This window comes from Opisthorchis viverrini (assembly GCF_000715545.1).
Source record: "Opisthorchis viverrini unplaced genomic scaffold opera_v5_493, whole genome shotgun sequence".
Classification (NCBI taxonomy): Eukaryota; Metazoa; Platyhelminthes; class Trematoda; order Opisthorchiida; family Opisthorchiidae; genus Opisthorchis; species Opisthorchis viverrini.
The window spans coordinates 206987-215897 of record NW_008752149.1 but is presented as its reverse complement, the minus strand read 5'-3'; the positions used below and the strand labels follow the sequence as shown (position 1 = coordinate 215897).

The 8911-nt window shown below is 44.3% G+C and overlaps 1 protein-coding gene across 1 annotated transcript; it reads left to right on the top strand.

Moving 5' to 3' along the window:
* Positions 1–7857: 7857 nt before the first annotated feature.
* On the top strand, positions 7858–8157 carry T265_11378 (hypothetical protein; the record flags this gene model as incomplete). Its single annotated transcript, XM_009178017.1, has 1 exon — positions 7858–8157. One exon carries the CDS (start codon positions 7858–7860, stop codon positions 8155–8157), a length of 300 nt encoding a protein of 99 aa, XP_009176281.1.
* Between the last annotated feature and the right edge of the window lie 754 nt (positions 8158–8911).

Sequence of the window (8911 nt, the reverse complement as noted above, 5' to 3'; positions counted from 1 at the left end):
AGTTACGTCTCTGTTCGCTGAAAAATTTTCAACCGCTGCGGCAGATGTTCCGTCGAAATGAGTGAAGGAATTCGCTGCAGCAAGCAAGGTTATTAAATCTTTTTATAATGTTCAGTACAGGTAAGGTTTTATCTTTATGGTAAATCTTATATCTGGCTATTTAATTATTGGGCAGAAGCAGCGAATGTTGCAATAAACAACACAGCACTTCGGAGTTTTTCACAAGTTCAGTGGACTGGAAAAGTTTTTTGGATGCAAGTTACACACTTGGCCAGGAGATGAAGTAGATATGTTGAACCACGAGCGGGAGACAAAACTAGGTATGACAGTCGTGCTACTGTCGCCGCAATGTTGTGCTTTGGCCCATGGATAGCCCCAAACGTGACATCTTGGTGCAGCGAATGTTGCAATAAACAACACAGCACTTCGGAGTTTTTCACAAGTTCAGTGGACTGGAAAAGTTTTTTGGATGCAAGTTACACACTTGGCCAGGAGATGAAGTAGATATGTTGAACCACGAGCGGGAGACAAAACTAGGTATGACAGTCGTGCTACTGTCGCCGCAATGTTGTGCTTTGGCCCATGGATAGCCCCAAACGTGAACATCTTGGTGAGCCCCTTGGGTTTGTCCGTATTATTGGGAATGACCAAGTAATGGTGACAAATAGGGATCAACATGTATTGAGGATAGTCTTGTATTTATTGAAGGCATATTGTTGTTATTTGCTGCCGTTATGCCACAGTACAAACTAGAAGTCAGTTAAGAGTGGTTGCAAATTCCAACTACTGCAATGAAGCAACACGCTTGATTTTCAAAAAAACTGTGATCAACGTTCTATTAGAGTACAATAGGGAATAGTATTATGTGGTTGATGTAAACCGGTGAGCATATGTGAATATGGGAACTTGTTTTGGATTACTCGTTTCCCGCTATATTCACAGCTGGTTACGCAATCGTCAGACCAGCCCTAGCTAGTGAATACACGTTTAAAAATCCTGCCGAGGATATTCTGTACATACTGTCTATATTATTGGCAATTTTACTGATAAGGAATTCGTTCTCATTAGCAACTTACGGTGATTGTTGGCGCTAGGGGAGTTTGGATGGAAGCGAATATGGCGTTTTACGTAGGGTTGGCTGAGCGTGTGTTCAGGATCAAACGAGGTGTAATTAAAAATTTTGGAGGAGCGATAAGTGCAAAACCAAGTCCGAAACCACGATATATGATAAAAATAAAGCTGAGCATGAAACTAGGAAGGTATCTGGGAGCATCACTTGCAGCTGAGAAGAGAGCTATCAGTCAAGGAACTTTCAACATCATCGGAGCCCGGGGATTCGGAACGGAAACAGAAACGTTTAATGGATATTTGGGAGTGGCTAGTGGGCAAAACGGCTCACCAGACGGGACAGATGTAAATGGACAGGCAATGCACTTTATAACTATGGGCTGTCGGAGGTCAGTATTCATCGACAACTTACAGGACAGACAAGAGTAACGTTTGTGGTAACGTATGATACCTGGACGTGAGTCGAAGTATATCTCTTCCTGGGGCAAACATTATCAGCTGTGGCAGCCAAATACTTTTTGTACGGTGTTTCCAATGGCCACAGATTTGTTTAACGATGATTTTGGGAGGTGGGATATACATTAGCTCATTGGAATTTGTTGAATGTTTGATACGTAGGTACAGTTTGTCAGTAGACCTTTTACTGAAGTAACTTGGGGGCTAATCATGACTCAATAGGTATCACAGGGCGCCACTGGGCCGTTTCTGACAATGCATTTAACCAGTGATGTGTTTCGTCCCAAATCACTATCCCGGAAGACATCAATGACCAACTCAGATGCGTAATAAAGGCATTCATCCACTGCTGCCAAGCCATTGTTTGGCGTCTAACCCGCTTTAACCTTTAATCTGGTTGGCGGAAGAGAGTCGACTGTGATACAAAACATGAGGTTAAGCAGTGCAAACTATGGAGCTTGAACATTCCATCTTTCGTAGGCGGTTTTTTTATCATAGATCACTCAGCAAAGTGTAGTTTTCGTAATCTGTCCTATCTCAATTCAACTAAAACGTAAGGTTGGTAGGAAGTCGTAGATTGCTATAACCTGGTTATCTTCAAGGAATTCGAAATCAGTCGCAGGCTGTCGAAAAGTTTTCAGGAACCTTGTGAGTAGGTTAGTTTATGAGACGGCAACGCTTATAGTTTGGGACAGCCTTTTGAAACGTCAATCGAACGAGGAGGGACTGGACAACGAATTAATAGGGAATAGGATTCAAAAGGTAATGATACTGCGCTAAGCCTGAGAACCCCTCGCCTTTGATAGTAACCGTCTTTTAAATAATTACTTTGTTCTTAATGGCAAGTTATACAAAACGCTGGCTGAGATATTTAGTGAGGTCCAATATAATATGTTAACCATATGCAGTTATTGCCTGCGGAATGTAATCCACAACCGCATAGATAGCCTACAATATGGCATTGGGGATTTCACAAAGAAAAAACGATTTAACCGCAGCTATTTAACCTATTTATGTTCTTTATTCAAGACTGAATTTACAAAAGCATTAAAAATGACAATTCCAATACTTGAAACAGCATTTTTGTCGCCCTCCATGGTTCCTATGAAATGATTAAAAATTCCTTCGCAGCTGATATTACAGTGTTACTACACTGTGGCATTACTCTTGTAAAAGCGTCTTCCGCCTGAACTGAAACGTTCCTACTGGTTGGAGGCCAATAATTGACGACTGAACGGGAAAACAAAAGTTATGTTCTCCTGGTAAGGTACCCGGAATGCTTGGTAACCCGTTCTGGATTACATTTTCTGGAAACAGTTGGGGTTTGAGTATTAGATCAAACCATTGTGCTCTACCCATCAACTGCCCCACAACTTCAGCAATAGTGCATTTATAGACCTAAAAGGCTCCAACCTGTCATTAAATAAATGCAGTCAGCAATTGTTTCCCCGTCCGATTTCTAATGATGTAACAAAAGAGAATTTTTGGAGCAAAATGTCCTACCTTGCCGGAATCTTCTCAAAGTTACACTTGCTAACCCTACGCCCTGCCCGCTGCCATGGCCACATCCGAGACTGTAGGGTTCTTAATTCTGAACTCACACTTTGAACTACGTTGAAAACCGAGCGGCCTGAAAACAACAGGCTGGCCAAAGAAATCAAAGAGAACCAGTCAAAAAGAAGGCTATTTTACCATGCAATCAAGTGAATAAATTCAGAACACGAGGCCAAAAGGGAACGGTCTATTCATTACAGGGTAACAGAACTGTCAAGTTCAATGAGCCCACCGGAACAACTTGATACTTGAGAATGGGACCACGACGCAGTTGAGATCTCCAATGGCCGGTTAAATTACGTGAAGACCCCTTCTTTACAATCATTCTCTCTGGAGAAATCGAATACAGCTTTGAAACTGTATAATTACAGATAGAAGGGGATGAATTACCCAGTCAGTTCGCATTGACGATGTCCTCTGAATACGGATGGATGACTTGCAGTCCAACTGCCACACTCCGCGGATAGACCAACAACCGATCCGCGCACCTCAGCAAGCTAAATCACGTTACCTGTTACCTTCCAAATTGAGATGGATAATGTCGGTACTCCGATTTTGAAATAAATCTGGTTTATAAACTCAGATCGCTAGGTGAAAAACGAGATCAATATTATCAAAATTGTGATGCATTTGATCAGGAAAATTTCACACAGAAATGACATGTCAAGCTCTGTAGTTCAGTGCTGAATTGTTGGTGGCTGTCTTTTCTAATTCTCGTCAAGCTCTTGTGGATCCAGCGTTAACACTAGTTCGTTAATAAAGGACCCAGCGAAAACGTCACAAATTTTTTATTGCGGGTTGTTGTTTTTATAATTCAATTTTTAGCGCAACTAATTTCTGATGAGCATCCCAACCAGCTAGTAGCATGAATAAAGTTCCGGTCCGCTTTATTCGTGCAATAAAACTAGCCCGACCAACTGGTTTACAAAAATTCTCTTCAACCCTGTTTTTTCGATGCCATGTATAAGCTTCAAAGAAAAGTCTGCCTGTGGTGGGATAATAAGACATTTATGCCAGTGATGCCCAATTTCAGATAAGCGCAACTAGCCAGGATGTAACGTGATTTTCCTTTACAGTTTGAACAGTATGCAAATCTAGTGATGGGGGACCCTCTTTAATAAAAGACATGCATTCAGTGATTCTTGATTTCGTCGGGAGCATCCAGAGCACTATAGAAAAACTAAAGCTTCATCCACTGGCTACTTTTGTTAAGCTCAAAGGTAGAACCTATGGGAAACGCAGATCGTGAGTTATGAAATTTGCATGCCTGCCTAGTCAACCGACGTTTCGTCAGATTTTTCCACGGACACACAGCTGAACGGATAATCCTTTCTTCCATCAATATCTTTCCAAAAATGAGGAAGGAAATCTCTTTTGAAAACAGATGCCGACCAAATCAAGCCACGACAACCCTTGAACAATTAAATACCCAAAGCCGACGATGAGCACATTTAAATAAACTTCGATCAAACCAATTGTTAGGGGGTTCCAAAATTCCAAATACATGACAAAAAGCCAGATTTATATAAAATTTCCTTGGTTCGAGCTGCGGTTCCGAAGAACTTCTTAGTGTTCAACTGAACGTCGGTCATATGAGCGCAAGGCCACTCGAGAAATGTGCCAGTCTAATAGCATCTGGCGCCAAGCCGGTAATGACGAGGGAGCTTAACTTTTCCGTAGCATTCGGTGAATTCAAATGCAATGACGCCTGGCGATCCATTGATTACCCAGCCCCGAAGTTCTTAGACTGTGACTCGACTGCTTATCTGCTGGTAAAAAATTGTGACAGATGGCGGTGATAAGTTCAAAGACATACTGCATTCGGGTGGTTTCGCGGTCAGTGAACTCACAGTCAGGCAGGAGGCCGGTCAGATCTTTTGTGCTGCAGTGACACTCACGCCCACGACGCAAGATACCCAGCGCCTCAGGAGAACACAAGTCAGTAACGCAACGACAGAGGAGGGGACGTCCTTTTGAACGAACACTAATTTAGTTCGTATCCCGTGGGGGTTCATTAGCCGCGCAACGCTCTTAGCTTATGAGCGGAATAAAACTTTACGCCATTTTGTTGCGTATTTGCCCAAACCAAACACTATCCTATTCTACCTTCACAGTTTTGCAGCTGTAGTGGTCTTGCAATCAAATAGTTACTTTTCTAGGGGGTGTGGTAAAGAAATGAAAATAATAACGCTAGGTTGAGTTTACAATAATAAAGACGTCAGATGCAATGCTCGCTGACGATAGTTCTCTTTAAAAGAGTTTGTCGTTGGCCCAGGTCAGAGAGTAAATGATAATCGAATCATTGTTGTCCAGGGTCTTCCTCTGAGCGGTTGCCACACGTAATAGATTCCACTTATAGTCTAGAATGCTTTGATAACAGAGATAATACATGAGACTCGTGAATGAACGCTCTAGGTGCAAGCCAAATCGGAAGGGAGAGTCCGGGCACGTGACTACGTTTATATTGCGTGAAATCGTACAAGTGCGCGGTTTTTAGTTCTTTGTAGCCGAACAAAAAACGGTTATGCAATTGGCAAATCATGTAATGTTATAATGAAAGCAAAATAAAGGTACAAAACATCACTCCACTGCCCCACTAGAGCGTTGACCGTGAAAGGGGAAAACGCTCAACTAATGAAAGTAATGAATCAGAAAGTTGCTCAAATCAAGTTTCATTATCAGCTAAGGGATTAGGGAAACGGACCCTTTTTCCGGAACGACAAGTAGAAAGAACGAGGGTAGAGGTAGAGGTGCCCCCTGTAGTTGCGGGTGCTGGTGGGATATCAGGATTACTGGATGTGGCCGTGAGTGCTTCAATAAAGACAGGTTTCAGATGAACAATAGGGCCGGTATCATGCTTTCCGCCTCTTTCTAAAACGAAGTATTTGGAATGACGTTCGATGACCGTGAGGGGACCACCATAGAAGTGTTAGAGGGGTTTCCTCGTTGCGTCATGTCGGACAAGTACAAGTGGTCTGGGAGAGATATCAGTTGAGATGTGTTCCTTTCCCGTTGATCGTCTTGTCGGTGTCGCACGAAGTTCAGACATATGATGTTTCATACGGTTGACGAATGTGCCAGGTGATTAGCGCTGTGAGCCGGAAGGGGAAACCAGCTCGCCGGACAAACGCAAAGTTGTACTGTATGGTAGATAGTGAAGATCGTCATAAATGGTGGAGCGAATGGCACGCAAAATGAGGGGTAAAGAAGGGGACCATGGAGATGGGTACATTTGGGCAGTCAATCATCTTCGAGGTAGCGATGGAAACGCTGAACAAGACCGTTGGGACAGGGGCGAAACGCAGCTTTCGAAATGTGATGGAAGCCGAATCGTGTAGAATACTCATGGAAGAGATTAAACTGATATTTCGAGCCGCGATCGGTAGTAAAGTTGGAAGGTATGCTAAAGTTATCCCCCAGTGCTACAAAAACGAATAGGTTAACGTTTCAGCTGAAGTATCCGAAACGGGTGCAGCTACTGGCCAACGGGCGGAACGATCGATCGTGGTAAGAATATGAGTGAAACCGTTTGATGAGGAAAGTGGACCAACGATATCAAGATGAACGTGTGTGAATCGAGCATCAGGAACTGCAAATGAACCAATAGGTGAGTTCGTACGTTACTGCGTTAGCAAACGACGCACTATTTGGCCAAGATTCCTGGATTTTCATTCATGTGGAACCTTACAAAACGTGCATTTTTCAGGCTCCTTGTTGCCCCGGTTACTGAATGAGAAGCCCATGAAAGTGGCCGAAAACAAATCGGGGACGACTGGGCGATCTGTGCCGGTAGACATATCACAAAATTCGTCATAGATTGGAAGTGTAAGGGAGTTGAAGAGACTTGAAATGAAGGGAAGGATAGAATGGACGAAAAATTAGGAGGACCGTGCCGAAGGTTCGCCAGCTTGTCTAGGTCCGACTGCGTGGAAGAGTGAAGAGTGTTGATATCTGGACGGGATAGGGCGTGTGTGACGGCATCGCCTGATCCTAGAGTGTACCGAATGTCGGTAGTGAATTGTTAAATGTAGTCCAGATGACGTACCTCACGTGGTGAACAGCGATGGGGCCTAGCGTTGAGAGCATACCTAAGTGGCTTATGGTCGGTTTGAATGGTAAGTGACCTGCCTTCTAACAAGTGCCGGGAATGACGAATAGCAACGTAAATGGCAAGTAATTCGTGACCAAAAGTACTGTAACACGTTTGTGCAGCCGGCATCTTCTGCGAGAAGAAGGTTAATGGTTGAAATACGTTGGTAACAGCTTGATGGAGTACGACACCGACAGCAGCTTTCAAAGCATCACTTGTCCAAAAGTACTGTAACACGTTTGTGCAGCCGGCATCTTCTGCGAGAAGAAGGCTAATGGTTGAAATATTTTGGTAACAGCTTGATGGAGCACGGCACCGACAGCAGCTCTCAAAGCATCACTAGTCAAAATAAGCCTTGTGTTTTCGTGGGTATCAAGGAAAGACAGCTTTGTGTCGTAAACGATGGCTTGCTTGGCTCTTTCTAAAGCAGCTCACCGAATTTCAATATCCTCTGTGGCGAACATACCTCTGGTGGAAAAAGTCGGTTGGGATACATTCCTGACATCGCTGATACCCCAGGATGCCCAGATGAAACTCAAAAGATTAGACCTGTACTTCGAACTGAATTGCCTGCCTCCTTTTGTCCAGCAAGGACGCGTTGTAGCTTTTGAAACTTCACTTCCATTTTGCGAATACTGAGCGCCTATCCCGTGCGAAAATGAATCGTGCAAAGCAACTGTATCGTGACCATGAAACGTAGCTGCCGTGTTCCAAAGTCCCGTCAGAAGACAACATTTCAATATCTCCATGCTCAAGCGGGTATTCTGCGCAAGGCCAAGTCAATGATCCTCGCAGTCCAGGAGACGGGAACAGTAGTCCTCCAAACTAACGGAAATGTGTTGCCCTGTGAACCGCATCACTGCATGACAGAAACCAATCCTAACAACAAATCCTGGGACATGCCCAAAACCCTCCAGTTGGATATGTCTGGAGGCCACGCCCTCAGGATTAACGGGAAATCCATTCGGCTGGACGAGTGTACGGTGTAACAAGCACGAACTGGTGAAGGCATAAAACGATTGGCCAGAATGTGGGTCAATTAGGATCAAGCAATTGTAGTTGGGTTTTCCTCATCCACCCCATAATTTTGCAGCAGGCCTCCCACTTAGCTCGATGATTACCTTTTTAGTACAGTTATGGAAACCATCCCTTGTTTCCGTCGCAGGCCGGCTTGAGCTAGTCTCTCGCCCTGCGGTGCTTTCTCCGGTGCGGATTGATACACAAGATCGAGGCTTTTGCCCAGGTTTCCCGGGTCGGTTTTGTTCTTGCCGGTCAGTTGCTGTCGTTCATCTGAAAGGCACAAGTGAAAAAAGGGTGTAGCACTGCCCATTATGTTCTCAGCGCGGGGCAGTATGCTTGCCAGCACGAGGGTTCGCATAAATAAGTGTATAATAGTGCTTTAAACTGGGTTCTAGAATGAGCGTGAACAACAGTCGGGGGAATGCCATTCCACGAACCTACTCCCGAAATGAGAAAAAATTTGCCTAATAACTGTATGTGCTCTGAGCTTGAAATTTTCTGACTATGTCCCCGCCGTTTTTTTGCTGGGTCAACGGTAAAAAACCTGTTTGCCAAGCAGTGCATAAGTAAGAATTAGATCCCCTCGGTGGCGACGGTACTCCAGGGAAAGAGATCAAGCGTCGCGAGTTGCGTCTCTTAGTCCATGGATTTGAGGCCGGCAACCATTCGCGTGACGGTTCGCTGAACACGCTCAATGATGGTGAGGTCTTTCGTGCGTCGCGA